Source organism: Aricia agestis, chromosome 8, assembly GCF_905147365.1.
Source record: "Aricia agestis chromosome 8, ilAriAges1.1, whole genome shotgun sequence".
Classification (NCBI taxonomy): domain Eukaryota; kingdom Metazoa; phylum Arthropoda; class Insecta; order Lepidoptera; family Lycaenidae; genus Aricia; species Aricia agestis.
Window position 1 is genome coordinate 9,742,552 of NC_056413.1, and position 20,681 is coordinate 9,763,232.

General features: G+C 34.6%; 1 protein-coding gene across 2 annotated transcripts in view; it reads right to left on the reverse strand.

Annotated features, from left to right (window-relative positions):
* Window positions 1-20,681, reverse strand: part of LOC121729975 (ATP-binding cassette sub-family C member 4) — a 62,376-nt gene that overhangs the window by 19,879 nt on the left and 21,816 nt on the right. For both annotated transcript variants that reach the window (XM_042118752.1, XM_042118751.1), the window contains exon 2: window positions 822-956. In XM_042118752.1, coding sequence (XP_041974686.1) covers window positions 822-956 — 135 coding nt within the window. The remainder of the gene's footprint in view (window positions 1-821; window positions 957-20,681) is intronic.

Below are 20,681 nucleotides of genomic sequence, written 5' to 3' on the forward strand. Positions count from 1 at the left end.
TTTTTTTGGCCTTTTTTGCTCTACTTAATATATCAAAAATGGCAACAGGTAGGTACTTGAATTTTCCTTAGTTATATTATGTGTAAGTACTTTAATATTTAATTTTAATACCAAAATAAAACTACAGATTAATTACCATACAAAAATCCCAATTTTTGGCCTAATTTTGCTCTTTATTGGTACGGAACCCTTCGTGCACGAGTCCAACTCGCACTTGGCTGATTTTTAGGAGGTTTTTTTGTATCTACGTTTATACGAAGTTAAAACATACAAGGCTCATAGATTCTGAATTCTGATTAACGACGAGAATATAAGAATTCCTGAAAATACTTTTAAATGAAAATGTGCTTCCAAGGCAGTTTCTTGTGTTCAATACGTAAGGAAACTTTAAAACTGGTTCCATTTTCAATTGAACTTTTGCTAAAGGAAAAATTTAAAATTCTAAAGCTAGTTTCTTAGAAAAATATCGTGTATTTAACTATAGTGCGTCAAGAAAGTGAAGAAATTAAAAAGTGGCAACATCGTAGTGTCATCCCTTTTTTCTTAGATTGATTTGAAAAAGATGACACTACGATGTTGCCACTTTTTAATTTCTTCACTTTCTTGACGCATTATATGTGGAAATTTATAAAATTAAAAAAAATATATTTGGCAAAATAATAATAATAATGTAATTAGCGACAAAAACAAAAAACAACTAACCTAAAACGGAGATTTGATAAATCATACAAACAACGTAAAAAGGATATCAAATTAGGAAAGATCAGCGGATCAACACTTAGCACAAATGTGTTTTTTGCATGTCAATGTCAATAACTCACTTGAGGATGAGCGCCTGTATGAAAAACATGACGCCGGAAGGTGCGTAGCTCAACCAGAATGCCTTGGTCATCGCGCGGAGGAGGGACGGCTTGCGTCCCTGCCGGCTCGCTAGCGATATCTCCTCCAGCCATTTCCTGGAAATAAAAAACATTTATTAGTATAAATATACTATAATTTTCATAGGAAATACACCATAAATTAATGTAATTGCTTCAGACGTTAGTGTTTTAGTATCTTGTATTTAACGATGTTGTATGCAACTTTAAAACTTCAAACTTGCCTCACATGCGACCTTTACCTATTCTAAGATTAAACAATTTTCTGGTAATGATATTGCGGATAATATCTAGTATTCTCCAAAGTCTAGTGCTGTGACTACATGTACATAATATAAAACAAAGTCACTACTTGTCTTGTCTGTCTCTACGTGCGCGTGTTCTTAAATCTTTAAAACTACACAAAGGATTTTGATTCCGTTTTCTTTGTTTTCGTGATTTAACCGGAAGGACATAGGCTATTTTTAGCGAAAAAGGGGGCTAAAAGGGATCCACCCATGGTCATGTGGACAAAACTTCGCGAGTCAGCTTGTCTGTAATATAAAAAAAAACACATTCCATAAAGCTCGCTTGGAAAATATTTTTGTCAATGTCGCGCTCCTCGGTGAAGGAAAACAACAAAGAACCTGCATCCCTAATAAGGGATTTAAGCACGTCTACCGTCTTCAGTTATACCCATGTAGAGTTCATGAACTCCTTCCAACCTGCAGTGCAACTTGCTACTTTTATTAATTAAAATGATTAAAAATATTATTTTATTTTACAGAATGTTGTGAATTTGTTTGTCTATAATCTATATTACGTCTTCACTTTTAAGAACGTAAAGAGATAAAGATTTAAATTCTTTATTAAACATATCTTATCTTATTTATATCTTTAAACGAGCAATTCTTGTATATATTATATATAATTGGAATCTCGGAATCGGCTCCAACGATTTTCATGAAATTTAGTATATAGGGGGTTTCGGGGGCGATTAATTGATCTAGCTAGGAATCATTTTTAGAAACTGTCATTTTATTCATGTTTTATCGGATACCGAGCTAAACTCGGTCAAACAGCTAGTATTACAATAATATACAATAGTATAAAAGCTAGGTAGCGTCCATCACGCATGAAACTTAGTATCTCGATACTTCATGTTATGGGGAAGGAGGACATAGTCTTTTTATCTTTTGTGTCAATAGGTACAGTTACGGTATAAATAGTAAATACATTTGTCCGTTAACAAAATTGCGGGCAACGTGAAATTGTTGAGCTATAAAACTGTATATCAATATGCAATAGTTCGATAACAAAGTTCATTAAAGGTTTAAACATTTATTGAATTTTTTTACCGAACCCTGGTGGCTACTGGCTTACGTTTTGTTTTGCCGTCGAGAAAATTCGATTATTGATATAAATATTCCACAACATTGTTCCTAGACGTTATTCAATTATTTATGGTAATTAAACCTCATGCACGAGGACTTGATCATGATTCATGACATATTTATGGTAAATAGTGTTTTATATCTGCTACGTGTGCTCTACTACTGCACAATCTTTATAAGGATACAATAAACAACGCGACGGCGCTAGACAAAAATATGTAAAAAAAAAGAATTAAGGGTGAACATGACAAAATTGATAAAGAAAAATTCGAAATCTCAGCATCTCCTAGTGCACTCACATGTATTTTAACTAAGTGACTTTTGATAAAATAATACACTGCAAATATTTGATGTATAGAAGACTAGCTATTGCCCGCGACTTCGTCCGCGTGGACTTTAGTTTATAGCGCGCGGTGTCAACAAAATTTGTGTCAAATTTAAAAACTTTTTAAAACCCTGGTAAGTGGTACCCCTCTTAGGGTCGCGCTACACCGGAATGGCAGCGCTGAAAGTGCTCGCCTCGCCGCTGCCATTCCGATGTAGCGCGGCCCTTAATTAATCAAAATACCCAAAAACAGCTGTGCAGTGTGCACATAATCTATACTAATATTATAAATGCAAAAGTATCTCTGTCTGTCTGTCTATCTGTCAGTCTCGCTTTCACGCCAAACGCCAAAACTACCGAACCGATTGTAAGGAAATTTTGTATACAGATAGTCTAAAGCCTGAGGAAGGACATAGGCTACTTTTTTACTGGAAAAAAGGGTTGTCAGGGGGTGAAAATGCGTAAATTTGTTCAAATTAAGTTAGTTCCAAAAATTCATAATAGATGGCGCCGTGCGTCTTCTACATCGCGCTGACGCTTGCTCAAAAGTCTTTCTATAAGAGGTGGTATCATCTTACATTTAAGTTTCGATTTTTTTCGATTGTTATATCAATTCTACGGTATTAAATAACTCAGTACTTTATCTGTGCAGTGACGTAACCTTAAACCTATCAATGATAAATAGTTTATGGGTAAAGTTGTGTAATTGGGGGGCTAAATAAGCTTTAAAATTTGGCATAAAATATAAAGTTTAATATAAAAAAATGAAATACTTATTGTGTGCACACTGCACAGCTGTATTGATTTAAGGGGTACCAGGGTTTTTTTATAAAAGCTTTTGACACCAATTTTGTTGACATCGCGCTTTATAAACTGAAGTCCACGCGGACGAAGTCGCGGGCAACAGCTAGTAACTAATAAGTATGATTAGTTCTATGTTACAATGAAGTAAAAAATAAAACGCCATCTGTTGAATCGTATTAGAACTAAAATGTTCATTGCATCGATATATTTCTGGATTTTTTATAATATTATACATAAAATATATATTAAGTAAAAAATAAAACGCCATCTGTTTTCATATATTAGAATTAAAATGTTGATTGCATTGATATATTTTTTGGATGGAATATAGGCCAACACGATAGACTTGAACTCCTTTATTTTAGAGCGCCTTCTGTCGTCAACTTGTCACATATATTAGAAATGCAGTAGGAGTTCTATAAGATAAGATAGATTGATTATTATTATACCAAGTGATAATATTATTAAACATAATATTCTAACGTATTAAAAACTATAAACAAAAGCATAATAACTAATAAGTATGATTAGTTCTATGTTACAATGAAGTAAAAAATAAAACGCCATCTGTTGAATCGTATTAGAACTAAAATGTTCATTGCATCGATATATTCCTGGATTTTTTATAATATTATACATAAAATATATTTAAGATTTTTGAAATTTTATTTTAATACACATCCAAGACCCAGGAACATTTAAAACTTTTTGTTCCGCCTGCGGGACTCGAACCCAGGACCCCCGGGAGTGCCCGGGATGAGCGCTGGCCACGCGCAATGCGAATTCATTTTCATCGATATTTTCATGGAAATAAGATATTTTCCCACATCAAAATGTAGCCTATGTCCTTTCTCAGACTCTAGAATAACTGTGTACAAAATTTCATTGCAATCGGTTTTGGCGTGAAAGCGAGACAGACAGACAGACAGACAGACAGAGATACTTTCGCATTTATAATATTAGTATGGATAAATATTAGAGGTTCTCAAAAGTTGGAGGATAAACAAAAAACGGAACCAGGCTAAAGCTTAGCAGGTTTCCATGTCACGAGCTGGCCTTAGCTTTTTGTTTGCGTGTCAACCCGCTCAATAGACAATAATGTTCTGTTTTAGTCGTTATTATTATAAAATGAATTTATTGAATAGATTTTTAATGATATGATTTAATTAGTCCATTTAATGGCTTGTAGACCACGATTGATCATTAACGACGCAAAATATCGTGACTGCAGCGTTGACCGCTATAATTAAAACAAAACACAAAATGAATATATATACAATGTGTCCCAACTCCCAACACCAGTATCCGAACCTACTCTTAACTCTACCTTTGTCTCTACGCTACCGTAGAGGTAGAGTAGGTTCGGTCACTGGTGTTGGGACACATTGTATATATATTCATTTTGTATTTTGTTATAATTATAGCGGTCAACGCTGCAGCTAGCGGTCGACTCAAAGTTCTTTAGAGCATATGGACAAGAGCGCATTCATAATTATTCAAATTTTTGTGGGTTAATTATGATCATTTGATGCGATACAATCATCGTCACCTTCTGATCATCAACTGGTCCCATTATATAAATTATGAATTTGTTATCAATATTATGTTATCCATTCGAAGACATTTGATATACTTGAAAATCCAGTCTTAAGCGCTGACTTAGACTCGATCTTTAAGTTTTTTTGTGCATAATATTTTGAAACACATCAGGATGTTTGATTATTGATCTTTTCTACAAAAGTCTGCTTTTATTACAGATGTTTTTTTTATTATTGGTTATCAATCACGTTTCGTGGCATTTACTGAGTTATTTCTTATATTTTTATGTATAAAATGCCTCTGTATAATTGTTATTATAAAAAAAATCATATCTATAAAAGTTATCAAGCTAATATATTGACTAATTAGACATAGAGATTAGAGATAAATGTTACATAAGATATTATATCTAAGGAAAATCCATGCCTCGCTTAAAAAGCTTTTGAGTGAGCTCGCACGCGTTCCTTCTTAATGAGCTAAGGAAGGGATGGCGAACCTTTTCGTATTAATGTGCCCTTTTTCTGAAGAAATCTTCATGTTATGAACGTGCAAATAAATTTTGTGATGCTATGCGTATTTCAAAATTTGTCTAATTTGGTGCCCACTATGCAGAGGACGGCCCATAACCTTTATTGCTGATTAAAATAATTTCGATACTAGTTTTGGGACCGATAGGCCTACTACGAAACCGTTTTGAGATTCAAACAATCGGCTGAGAATGCCGTGTCCTGCTCTAACAACGTCATTTCTCGTTTGTTAGAATAGGACGCAGCATTTTCGTACGATTGTTTGAGTCTCAAAACGGTTTGTGGTGGCACGCGTGCCATTGGTTCGCCATCCTTGAGAGTTTGAAACAAATCCTTTGTAGATACTTACTAGACAGTACGACTGAATTAATAAAAAGAGAGTTAAGGCGTATTTAGATAATACGAGTATACACATTATAATGCTCTGGAATTAGAATTTGGTACCGCATTTATTTCACCGTATTTTTACATTAAAAATAAAAAAACGCTATTGTTTTTAAAAAGTAAAAGAATGTAGGGTGAACATGACTAGTGATTGGACCGTACTAGTCATTGGACAGCACAAAAACACTATATTTATTAAGGTTGCTTTAAACACTACGTCCTGTTTTTCTTTAAAATCAGGAGTTTTATTACTTTAAAAACATACAGACAAACCTAAAAGCTTAAAAATATTATATAATAATATAATATTTTTAAGCTTTTAGGTTTCCGTGCTTAATAATTGAAAATAGGAACCTATCAGACTTCGCTTTCTATATGTGGTCCGTCCGTCTATCGCCGAGGTTCATCTCAAGAACCGATAATAGATATTTTCACCAAATTACGTTTTTTTGTAAGCGCTTTAAGAATTTTTTTTTTTTTATGAAATAAGGGGGCAAACGAGCAAACGGGTCACCTGATGGAAAGCAACTTCCGTCGCCCATGGACACTCGCAGCATCAGAAGAGCTGCAAGTGCGTTGCCGGCCTTTTAAGAGGGAATAGGGTAATAGGGGAGGGTAGGGAAGAGAAGGGAAGGGAAAAGTTGAGGGTAGGGAAGGGAATAGGGTAGGGGTTAGGGGATTGGGCCTCCGGTAAACTCACTCACTCGGCGAAACACAGCGCAAGCGCTGTTTCACGCCGGTTTTCTGTGAGAACGTGGTATTTATCCGGTCGAGCCGGCCCATTCGTGCCGAAGCATGGCTCTCCCACGTATAAAATATATTAAAATCAAAATAAAATTAATGATTATTGTGGGGCCTCGAACAACAAACACGTTTTTTTGCTCTATATCCATACCGGTAAGGCCCGATGGTTGTTCATCGTGAAAAGAAGCCTCAGTCTCCGTTGCAGCTATTATTTCACGTCACTGATTATTTATAACACTTAAACATTCATATTGGTTAAAATTTGATTGAATGTGTGGCACTAGTCCCACTGAAAACAAACAAAAATCTCATAATAACTGAACGTAAATGATAACAAGTCTATATAAATAATTCTCTACCTTAGAGGTAAAAACGGACATGCACGACATGTCGCGGGACGGTGCGTAATTTCCAACGCGGTACAAGACGGTAAGTATAGATGTCCGCATCTACCACAGTAAAATCTAATAAAACTCCCAACTTTTCGTCATATTTTACGTCTTTTTATCTTTGGAATTACTTGTGATAGAAAAAAAATAATAATGTAGGAATATGCGTCTCATCATATGGAAGTGCATGATGCAAATAAAAAAAATTTGCTATTTTGGACATGACCTTTTATCATAAAATAAATAATAGTACTTACAAGTACTTTTATACGTAGGGACCGTCAGTCTGTTTGCTTCCTAAGAAAAGTTAAGCAATGTTGAAATAAATTTTATTGCTTTATAAGTTTTTCTGCGAAATGGAAAAGCTTAATTAAAACATGGAAAATATTGCGAGAAAGTCTACGTGCCTGTTTACATTTTAGATACGTTAACATTAGGTATAATACATGACTCATTTGCCGCTCGACGTAAACAAACTCAAACATTTTTTTCATTCGGTTGAGATATTATACCGTATACACAATGCATAATAAAAATACTTCAAATTATTTACCTACCTAATGGTTGTGTCCTAAAAATCATATTTTAAAACTCCAAACAAATATGAATTAAAAAAGTAACAGTGTCATTTCGACAACGATTTTAATGGCTTTCGTCAATAGGATTTAAATTTGATTTAAATTATTAACTAATAATTATGTTAATTGATCTTAAATAAAACCCTTAAACCAATTATTAACTACAATGTTTTTAAAGCTAGAGTGCAGCACTAGCATACTGTACTTAAACAAAAAGTTTTTTTCGTCGTTTGACAACGTTAAAGTCAATATTCTAATAGGTCGCGTACAATTATTATGATTATTATAATATTATGTAATATGTATGTGCTAGTACCGCCCTCTGCTCCGATCTTTGGACTTTGCGTAATATTCCTTATTGTTAATTTCATTAGTCAACTTTATTCTTTTCGTTTTTCGTTCAATTTATTTTTCTCTCTCCTACAAACCTTATATAGGTATAAGATTGCTACTTACTAATAGTAGAAAATATTTACGATTTGTATTTACATACTCGTAATTTAAATAGGGGAATCACAGAAAATAAAGAGAATAACAGAAAATAATAAAAGACAAGTCCTACCTGTCTCTGACCAGACTATAAACTATACCTACAGGTTGACTTTTATTTTACCTGTTACAATAAATTTATTACACTGCCTGCATAATTTTTAATAAATTCGAAATCAGGTTTATTAGTATTTTTCAAAATCAAATTTATTAAGTACTTAATTATATTCAAAATTCACAACCAACGTCTATTTCGATGGTTTAGGTGTTTGATGAAATGGATTTTTTATGAAATCAATCATAATATTTTAATGGATATGTGCCACGTCCATAAAGTGTATGTTATTATACGTAGGAATTCTCAACACTATTCATTTCCATACTTTCCTTCTGATTAAAAATACTTTCAGGTGGTTTCAGCATATAGCGCTCTCTAAAAGATCATATGTTTTTCTTGGTTGGTTTCCGTCTTCGTCCTTGTTTACAGGAGTTGTGGTGGTATCAATGTCATAAAATATCTAGTACACTTTATTCGGAAAACACTTTGAGTTGACATCTTTTCCAACCGTTCAAGTACCGGCTTTTAGCTTAAAGATATTAGAAAGAAATAGAAAGTGATATTTTTATGTGTATAATGTAATTGATATGAGATGTTCCATCCTTGAATTTCTGGGACGGATGTTTTTAGTACACAAGTCGAGTTGTGATTAAGAAAGTTGTCGTACCGGTAACGAAATATTTAAATAAACAGCCGATGAACCCGCGTATCGTAACATCGTTGTACTTGAGTATTTTTTTAAGAACATTAAAAAAATACTCAAGTATTTTTTTAATGTTCTTTTTTTGTTCTGCAAAGTGCCTCTCACTTGCAAATCCACTTGCAAATCTTTTGTTGGCTTTAAAGAGGCATGCATGCGGGGCATTTTTATGCTGAGAAATTCCTTTTTTTAAACTGTGTAATGTGTATGTGAAATAAAATATACGTGTATTAAGTATTAACGAATAAAGAAGCCATACAATATGCAAGTTCTATATGACAACGTAAATATTTAAGGTAAATATTTAAGATATTAACGTTGTTAAATAAATTTTGAGAAGATTAACAAAATAAATTTTATTTTATTGAAATTTCCCATGTCAAGAATTAAATTGTTACGACCGGATGAGTTGTATGTCCTTATTTTGCATAAACATTTTGATAAGAATTTTGACGCGAATACCATCGTTTTTATCTTAAGTTCGTTTACGGTTCCACATTAACATGAATTCCTTTTTTGTGCCACATATTCTGACCTTGATACGGTTATTTATTAGGTTGGTATGTGACAACTGCTGATCTGACGACGGCGATGTAACTTTATAAAGAAATTGTACAACAATGCAACTAGCTGCTGCTCAAGACTCGATATAGGTACAATGTGAAACGCAGCTCTATAAAATAATCATACTCATGGGGGGCAAGGAATATTTGCGATAATTTAAATACATTTAAGTAACTTTAGTTACCTTATTAAGATTGCAATGCACCGGTTTTAATCTAATGTTGATTGGAGTTATACAGATAATACACTAATTCACACCATATTTACAAAAATATAATGATGTGATGTTAATCGATCAGTGAAAGTGTATTAGCCAACGGGGAATAACGTCACAACCGGTATCTTCTACGCAGTTACGTATCTGTGATATACTGTGATATTGACATATATAAAGTGTTTTATATAATATGTAGAGGTTAACAACACAAACACACACACACAACATAGAAGTAAAAAATAACTCTTTCAGCGCTGCTACAGTTCTACCACAAACACACACACACCCTTAAGTATTATCACTTTTTTTTTTATTTATTTATTTTAGGTCGCTCAAGTTTTAATATGCCCTGTATAAGTAATATTATTTTGTTCTAAATTCTAATTTTAACTTTTTTGCGACGAAATTGAAATCGAACATTTTCGGTGCAACAAATTATTTTTTGAGTGCCTAGTGCGAAATAAAATATTTTCTACCCTCAATTTGGATTCGACGTCCGTGCCAAAAACTATCTATGCCAGATTTCACAAGCCGCTTGAGCTGTGCCTCGGTACCATTCTGAATCTGTATATTAAAATATATAAGTACTATGTTTTGTTAAATAGTTAAACTTTGGTACTGTATTGATAACACCCAACCATTATAACGAGGCATTTCATACTGATATTTCATTCAAAGTTTTGTGTCTCAATTCGCAATTTATTTTTAGTATTTTTTAGTAAAGAATTTGTAATCTCTACACTACAACAGTTATTTGGTTTTATTCACTTTTTAATGTTTAACTTATCGTGTAATATAATCACCAAGCTATAACAGGAATGAATATTAAATTCGTATGACATATTTATCGAAAATCTTTATATTTACGAACTGGTATAGCAGGAAAATGCCTTGTAAATAGCATCGAAAGCAGTCAAGGTAGAACTTCGCACTGTCCAATGAGGCTTACGCATTATAATCATTAACCATAATATAGGTCGCCAAATAATTGTAGTCATGTTCATTGTTCGGTCTAAAATATACATCTATGGAATATGCTTGTTAAAGACGAATAACGATGAATATTGCTCACTACATTGCATGAAAATTGTTTATACGGAAACTGTACATTTTAGAAAAAGCTGTTATGCGGTAATCTCGAACAAATGACAGACATACAGGCAGTTGACTTCGGTCCCTGTCTTTCTGAGAGACAGATTGGTATTAATTATTATAATTGAGTGTTTAAAAATGCTAAATCAGAAACTGTAACTAAAGTTCTATCTCAGAAAAGCATCTGTAATTTGAGTGAAAAGCTTTATACGTGAGATTAAGTGCATATTGATTATCACACTTTTACATTTTATTCCAAACAAAGGAAGATAGATAGATAGATAATAATTAATTAAGGGATTAAAGTCTGAGTATACTAATTACTAAACTGAATACGAGTTTGAAAATATTATCAGTTCTCGAGAAAAATCATTATCTTCTGCGACTTTGGTAACACAATATCATACTTTTTATTTATTGTTCTGATTAAGTATTATTATAACTTCGGCAAGTAGGTATTGTTACGGCTAAATTAACTGTAATAACATCTCAATTTATATGTGAAATTAACGTAATAACGTAATTCCAAAGAATGTATGAAAAACATAATGACTTACCTAACAAAAACAACATGAAAATTCTTATTAACATGGAATGATTTTCGTAGTTGTCTAGTCATTATTCATATTGTTACTATTTATTTATTGCACTACAACGAAATAAGTTATGAATTTAAAGCTCGACATAATATAGCTTTAAATTCATAACTTATTTCCAATACACAATACTTTTTAAGAATGTAATTAAACTAAAAGACATTTTCTTGAATTCAAAAAGTTTTTCTTAATGAAGAAACCTAAGTTGCTAATGTGAGCAACTAAAAAACTTTATAATTTGTAGCGTGTGGTCTTTACCTCTCAAGAAGTCAAGTAAATCCTTAACTGTACAGATTAATTTTTTTAAATTGTTGCTTTGGCACGAATGGGCCGGCTCGACCGGAGAAATACCACGGGCTCACAGAAAACCGGCGTGAAACAGCGCTTGCGTTGTTTCACGCCGGTTGAAGTGAGTGAGTTTACCGGAGGCCCAACCCCCTACCCTTATCCCTTCCCTACCCTCCCATATTTCCTTCCCTACCCTCCCCTATTCTCTTCCCTACTCTCCCCTATTCCCTCTTAAAAGGCCGGCAACGCACCTGCAGCTCTTCTGATGCTGCGAGTGTCCATGGGCGACGGATGTTGCTTTCCATCGGGTGACCCGTTTGCTCGTTTGCCCCCTTTATTTCATTTTAAAAAATCCAAAGCCTATGTTACCAACCTTGTCATAATAATTACATAATATTATATTTACTTTAACTACAAATAAGGAGAAATAAATGAACATAGATAAGATAACAATAAATACTACTTTAATGATAATTATAACTTAGTTAAATTAACAAGGAAAAGTTTTAATGGTATTATTGTCTATTGCTTTCGTTTTAAAAACATTACGCAAGGCTGAATCTTTAATTTAGCATTGGATAGTTTGTTACAAAGTAACACGTTAAATACTCAAAATAATAAAAAAATAAATATAATAGACTTTCATAGTTTTAAAGTCCTTTATTAAGTACCTATATGCATTTCATTTATTTTGAATACAAAAAAAAAATCAAGTAATATAGCTTTGTTTTATATTTGATGAAAGATATTATAATAGTCAGCTACGGGCAACACACAGAGCTCAAAAATGTAATGAAACAGAAAAACCAGAAACATGCTAAATAAAGAGAACATTAATGACTAACACTACGCTAGTAGCACCTAGTAGTCACTACTTAGTCAATAATATGGTAATTACGTTATTAAATGTTCTAAGTTTACCTGCCAATTAAAACTAAATTAATCACACTAATGTTTATAACTGTTGGTCATTAATGAATTCATTCATTTGGTGTACGAAATAGTCACACGTTAAATAATAATTATATTATTATAATTGAAAAATTTCGACTTTTTGATTTAGATAAATACCTTATATCACGTCAGTTTTTTAAGTGGAATGATGTTTTATAACCTAATAATAATAATAAGCCGCAGGGCAGCTTGTGGCGAGCTGCTGGGGAGTAGCGACCTTACGTACCCGAGTGCTCCCAGGGAAGCCCCTGTTCTCCATCTCCGGCTTGCCTTCACTGGCCGGCCGGAGTGAAAACTGACGGAGAATTAGGGCCTACCTCTGCCTTGCCTTAACCGGCCGGTCAGAGTGGAGTCGAAAGAGCCTCGGCTCGGAGGGAGGATGTGAAGCGTAAGTGGTGAGTGGGCGACGTGATGGGACCCTCTGAGGTTGCAAGTGATCAGCGTTTAAAGTCCAGCGAAACCTCTCCTGCCTCACGCCACTCTGTAAATGTTGCCGCCTCGGTGCACCATGCGTGCGGCCATTTTGAGGGGCCAATTCAAAGAGTTTGCGAGTCACCGTCTGCCAACTTTATGATACATATTGTTACCACGTTGTATCGGCAGACGCAATAGTCCTTCCATAGTCCCAGTTACCCAGTCCACTAGCACCTCACCCCCATAGCCCGGTATTACATCTAGAATCCATTCTCTACTGGTCGCTGGCTCTCCTTGGGCGTACTTTCATAGAGCGGACAGGGAGAGTCCCCGGCTAGTGTCACAGCTCACATTACATATAGATTCTAGATTAAGGCCATCCCCCGAGCAAACGACCTTGACCTTCACATTTGACGCGTTGCCGAGATCGGACAAAAATCCTATTTTTTTACTTAACTTAGTTCAAAATTGATCTAAAAAAATTTAAAACGGGGAATAGGTATGTAGTTAATGAAATTGTCTATCTGTTCTTGTGAATTTCTGTTCTAATGAAATTGTCGTGTGTTTCAAATAAACGTAATTTGTAAATCCTAGGGAGATGCTGAAAGTATGCTTCAATTTTAATAAATTGGTATTACTTTGGAAGCTAACATCATGAGTATATAAACAAAAATAGAAAATTTAAAACGGGGAAAGGAATGTTTATATACTGAAGATTATTGCTGTATTTTTATTCTAACTTTGTAGCTTTCAAATTATGAGTCTATAAGGCTCTAAATACGGTAAATTACGGAATCTCCGTAGGGGAAGGCCCTTAAAACTGTGTTACGGGGCCTCTACGTGTTGGCTTCGGCCCCACGCATGCCTTCCAAAGGTCCGGGATTTAATTGCCCGTGATTAGTGAACAAGGAGTGCTTAACACAAACATAATTATAGTAATAATAAAGACGTGAGTGGCAGAACCAAATATCTAACATTTTGTAAAATAAGGACAATTACTCATTTTTTCTCTTACTTTTTAAGTAAATTAAATTATATAAAGAAATGTTGCAGTACATAACGCGGTACTATAATAACTAACTCTAGGTTAGTTGATAACTAACATTATCCGTCTATGCTATAATTATTGTATTATAAATTATTGTTAACATTTTTCTATAAAGAAACAATTCAATAAATATTCATAAAAGAAAAGGAGGTATAAGATAAGTATTTTCGTGATCGCAGTGGAGGCTAATTAGGTCGTTTTATGACTTGTATAGTAAGTAGTATAATATAAATAAATAACGTGACCATTTCTTTTTTTGTAAGAGCGGGACATCTACTTGTGCGGTTGGGGAGACTTATGTCCTGCTGTGAACGTCTACAGGATTGTCGTCATGACAACGCACTTTTTTTCAAGTAGGTAACATACAAAACGAATGACGATAACGATTCAAACGAACATACACACCTGACGGAAAGCAACTACCATCACCCTGGATGGCCATTCGCAACGCCAGAAAAGTTGCAGGTGCGTTGCGATACTAAACTCTACGCTAACATTGCGTCGTGACGCTTTTTTATCACTTATCAGACGTAAACGTTGTCATGCGTCTATGCGGTTTATAATTTGCACGCGTAATTAATAAAAACATTTCTGTTTTACTACATAGAGACAATTATTCTGTTTCATTAAATCGTATTGCTTTTTTTTAATTAATTAGACACATGCAAAAAAGATCATTTTAGAGGTATATAAACTACAATAAGTTTTGCATATGAATAAGCTGAAATTACTGGGTCAGGCGATTTAAAGTTGATTATGTTCTCATAAAAATCATTTTCCATTTCATGCGTTGCTCACAACTTATATTTAGCTTGTGAAAAACTATCTGTGATTTTCACATATTTACTACTTACTTTATTATTTACATTGAAGGATTATTCGACAACCTTTAACACAACAGCTATATTATAATTGTACATAAAATAGTGTTAAAACATGATAATGCAACATGTTATTTCCTATTTCCCTCCCTATTTCCCTATTCCCTCTTAAAAGGCCGGCAACGCACCTGCAGCTCTTCTGATGCTGCGAGTGTCCATGGGCGACGGAAGTTGCTTTCCATCAGGTGCCCCGTTTGCTCGATTGCCCCCTTATTTCATAAAAAAAAAACATGACAAATCACTTGGCGATTTATATTCCTCAGCGAACAAGACTTTATCATCACTTCTTTATATAAGTTCACCAGTTGCATCTGCATTGATGCTATTTCAACACGTCTATCACAGCAAAAGTAGGAAGTACACCCAAGGTAAACTAGCGGTTAAGAGACGATTTCTTACGATTATGTAACTGAGGTACCTAATATAACAAAATACGAGATGACGCCCGCACCTTTTTTTTTTTAATGAAATAAGGGGGCAAACGAGCAAACGGGTCACCTGATGGAAAGCAACTTCCGTCGCCCATGGACACTCGCAGCATCAGAAGAACTGCAAGTGCGTTGCCGGCCTTATCCCTCCGTTGCCGCTAATTCGTTTATCGCGCGAGAATGTGCCCTTTTATAATTTTAGACGTAGCGGTAATATCGTGGACGTCCGCAGTAAAATGATAACATAGGAAGTAAAATGTATGGAAATATATGAAGACGCTTTTAAATCTCCGTCGACGATAATTTTTTAACGTGCACGTTAGAGGACATCACGACGTCGACACTCTTCTGAACCGCACAAAACGTCCGCGGTGCGTAAAATCAAAAGGGCATTTAACGTACCCAACGTTTTATTGTGGAAGTCGGCGTCCACGATAACGTGACGTCCGGAATTATAAAAGCGCACATTCATACAAGTTTCGGATACAAAAATTACCCTTTGTCCTTTCCCGGCACTTGAAGTATCTCCATAACAAATGTCAGCAAAATCGGTTCAGCTGTTTGAGCGTAAAGAGGTAACAGACAGACATACACACTTTCGCGTATACATAATAATTGTAGGGATTTTAATATGTTTCATGTGTTTTAAGGTGAAGGTTAATGACGTATGATTTTGTGCATTTTGACTGGTCAGGAAACCTCCGTAGATTTGTGTACAAGCCCTTATAAGTATCGATCAATAACACAGTATGACGGCTTCAATAAAAATATTATTCCTACGTACACAGATCGAGACGATAAGAGAATAGTTAATTTGCATAAAATGTTTGCGCGGAGGTCACTGGAAGCGCGGTTTCTGGTAATATAACTCAAATAGTTCAATTACAAATAAACAGAAGTTATGTTGTTTTGGCTGGCACACGGACTTATTACAAAGGTTCTTTATCAAGTAGTCATTACCGTGCCATTTATTTTCATACAGTTATTCTTTATGGTCCTGTGCTAGACCGGTGTTGGCCACCATGCTGAGCCGATAAAAGGAAAAACAGTTATTATAATATAATATCAATTCCTTGCTCATACTGAGCGGATAGCAACTTGTAAATACAGTGCGCTTAAAGTATAATAAGTATGTTTTTTTATCAGTGTTTGTTTTCAGACTGTCGTGGTCGTTCCCACGAATTACTTAGTAGCTTGTATCATTTTGTTGTATGAAAACTCTTCGTTTGTTTGTACTATTATGGCGTCACGAGCGCTTCTCGCCTTGTCCCTGTTTTGTCGGCAACGCGATTTACACAATCCATCTAATTATTACTTATTATAAAACTATTAACGCCGAAGATGCATGGAGCACTCTTCGACCTAAAACTGGATACGTGAGCTCTATTTAATGATACTCGAATGCGCAAACATGGCGTATGATATTTAAATATAGTGAATATGGATTGAGCCGAGCTTAAGTGGCGTTCTCGGTACCGATTATCATTTACGTCAGTTCTAGGAACTCAGGTAAAGCAATCATGTTCGTTTGTTCGTACGAATCTCCGGTAAATATATACGGAGCTTTGGAATTTAAAACAGCACAGGACGCTGACACGTGGCAAAAGTGTTTTAAGAATGCACCACGCATATTTATAAGACTATACACGACAGTTAAATGTATTTTTATACCGTTTTTGTCATACTGAACTTAAGTTGCTGTAAATGCTTCGTCAATCTAAAGCATCCATTACACGCTCATGTAAGCGACAGTCAATTCCGTCAATCATGAATTATGTTTCAAGACTGATGGTGACTGATGGACTGACGAATGGTATTAGACGGTCACTCAATTCTCTTCAATTTTATGTCAGTCAAAGCCAAAATGTTCAAAGATATACGTTTCTAATTTTTTCCTATTTTGTCAGATGTGACAACAGTCACTCAAAATTCGTGACTGATGGTTACATGAAGCAAAAATCAAAATATCCAGATTTTTGTCAATCAACTTCATGCAACCGTCTGTCACGCTCTTACACGGTAGGTTATTCATCAGTTACAGCCATGACTGTGGTAAAACTGACAGCAAAACCTACGGTGTAATGGATGCCTTATAAGACATTTACACATACCTGCGAAATGCCATCAACATAAATTGTTCATTAAAAGTTTTTCAAAGCTTTACAATATTGCCATGCTTCCACCGACCACACAACCAGTCAAAATGTAACTTTGGTAGATCTTGTGGCACTTGGTTGACACTGTGTGTGTGAGTGTCTCAATTTTGTATCTAGAATGTCTTTCAGGTTTCAAGTGATACTTGTCAAACAAAGCTTGCAAGCCAAACCAAAAAAAACCAATAAGGGACAAATGGCGCTATGTAACCGTACTCCCAGACCGTAGGGTCTCTCGTGTCAAACAGCCGTCACATGACACGTGGATTACGATATAGCTGTCATATTATATCGATCTGACACGACATTTGACACGAAATATCCTACCGGTGGCAAATGATAATATATCGAAAACCCTCATTAGCAATAAATCAAACTGATTTACCTATACCACCATTTAAAAGGTTAATATGTTACGCTGTTATCAAATATGTGTTGAAAGTGTTTTCTCATGCGACGTCCGTAGCAGCGCGTGATGCATATCGTCTGATATCGTCTAGCATGCACGCGACATCTCGTACGTGAACTGTGTACGACTTTACTAATGTGTCACATGCAAAATTATGTGAACTCTGACTGAATGTTTATGTAATCTGTTAAAATGTTTGTAATCGGTTGATTATTTATGTTATTCCATTGGGATATAGAAATATATTTTTATTTTTAACCGACATCTAAAAAGGGGAGGTTTTATATCTCATCGGTTAGAATTGACGATTAAACGAAACTCAAAGTAAAAAATCTTAATTTGTCGATGATGAAAAATCTCTTTAAGCTTAGTACAATCCAGCCATCAATTTTAAACAGCAAGCTTACACACTGCAATAACGTATTAAGTATTAACTATGTCCTTCGCGCAATATCTTGCATGCTAATTATCCTCAATACTACCTTGAGTCTTGACTAGTATACAGTATATGCGAAAGTGTGACTGTTTGTTATCCTATCATGTTTTAACTGCTGAACTGGGGGGTGAGCCAAGATCTTTTCCTTATCGCTTCTTTATAGAATCGCCGACGAGTCGGACGTCAACGTCATATTAACGAACGATTATGTCAATTCCATTTTGAATGGCGATTCTATAACGAAACGATATCGAAAAAGTCTTGGCTAAATTGCCTCATTTTGATTAAATTAGGCATAGCGATACTTTGTTTTCTTAGAAAGGGCATAGTAAGGTTTTCGTAGCGGCAAATTGTAGGGTAACCACGCGATAATCAAAGTTTTGCGCGAGCAAAGTTGCGGGCTACATTTAGTGACATAAAGCCAACATTATCATCGTCTGCAAATTCCTTCCCAATGATAAAACGCCATTAATCTTTAATACATATTATAATCTACTCGAGGAAGGAAAAACATAATAGAATTGTTTAATTGTTCATATTTGCAATAATAACTACCTGCATTACGAACACAATCCATGTTAGCAAATATTGAAAGGACGTTACTAATAAAAAGCTATAAAGCGCTTTTCCTCTTTCAATAATAACATGAATTTAAAAATTCCTATTGGGGGTAGTTCATAATTGCAATAAGTGAGTATAGACTATAGTAAGGCATGACTTATCCAGAAGCTTTGTCTTTCAGATATGGCACAAAAAAGAACAAATCTAGCTCGATTTGAAAAAAGAACAGCATTGACCACAGACCAGGGACAATTTTAATTAAGTTTTGCTGCAAATCGAAAAAGGTCAGTCAAATAAAAGAACAGCCGTGTGTAATAGAAGTTTTTTTTTATATTTTGATCTAGCAAAATAAAATTAAGAAGAATATTAATACACATTTGTTTGAAGCAATCAATATTTTTATAATTTGTATTGAAAGCATATATTGTAGCTTTAATATAAAATACTTAACATTTTTCTCATATGACTTAAGAAGGGAATCAAAGGACATCTAAGATTTGAAGGTAAAAAGTAAAAACATAGTTTGCTGCGTTAAAGTTGACTTCTTACTCTTAGTAATTCCGACAACTGCAGTCTTCCTTAATATAATTACGTCGACGTCATAGTCAACAAAATTGTCGTAATCGACGAGCAAAACGTTGCGCTTTTGTTATTTTACAGAGTAAGCGAGGTCAAAGCTTTATAACTACATATTTTAACATTTGTTTTTTGTAGTCTTTGGTTCCTTACGCTAAATTTCTGACGGTAATTAATTACATTTAAAGTCTAACGCAATTGGGCTATAACAGCATCTTTTATACATATAAACAAAGTCGCTTTTTTCCCTCATGTCAATTTGTTCCCTTTAATCTTTAAAACTACGCAACAAATTTTGATGAATCTTTCAGTGTTAGATAGCTCATTTATCGAGGAAGACTATAGGCTATACTTTATCACGCTAAGACTAATAGGAGCGAAAAAGAGGAAAATGTGGAAAAAACGGGGAAAATTATTTGAAAGGGCTAACCAGGATAGACTGGTCCGATTTGAAAAAGAAAAAGAGAGGAAGGCTACGAGTATAAGGCTATATTTTATCACGCTAAGACTTATAGCAGAATGTGGAAAAAACGGGGGAAATTATTTGAAAGGACTTATCTCGCGAACTACTGGAGCAATTATTATGTTTTATGTTATTTGGCACAGATAAGAAGTAGACCACGTAAAGGATCATAGGATTTTAATCAATTTTTTAGTGGCTATATAATATTGTATACCCGTGCGACGCCGGGGTGGGTCGCTAGCATACAACTATACATACATAACTAAGCGCATTTTCAAATGATCTAATATAATAAGGAACATTACGCAAATAAGAAGGGAGCAAAGGGCAGTGGGCACTACTAGCACAAATATACTATTTGTGCTAGTAGTGCCCACTGCCCTTATAAATAAAAAAAATTAATAATCCGACTTTTATTAACTTCTAATGGAATATATTATGCTACAGTAAAATTGAATGTTACTGACAACGTGACATTTACCAGACCGGTGAAACCTTGCAACAAAAGCTCGATCAACGGATTTTTATTTACATTTTATAATCATAAATATTTATTAGGCATTTGTCCATCACGTCGCCGCGTCGGTATCACGAGCCGGCCTGCCCGACCGGTCCTTACTGTTCGTCTTCTAGCGACGAGTACTAGGAATTCGCTATTATTATTAAAAAATGTTATGCAATAGTCATAAAATTCGGCTCATATAGGTAATATTAAAAAACCCGTAAATTAAACAGGCCACGCGTGGACAGGAGGGGTTTTAGGGTGAATAACATAGTATCGCTTGAGAATTCGCGGCCGCGAGACTTTCCTAG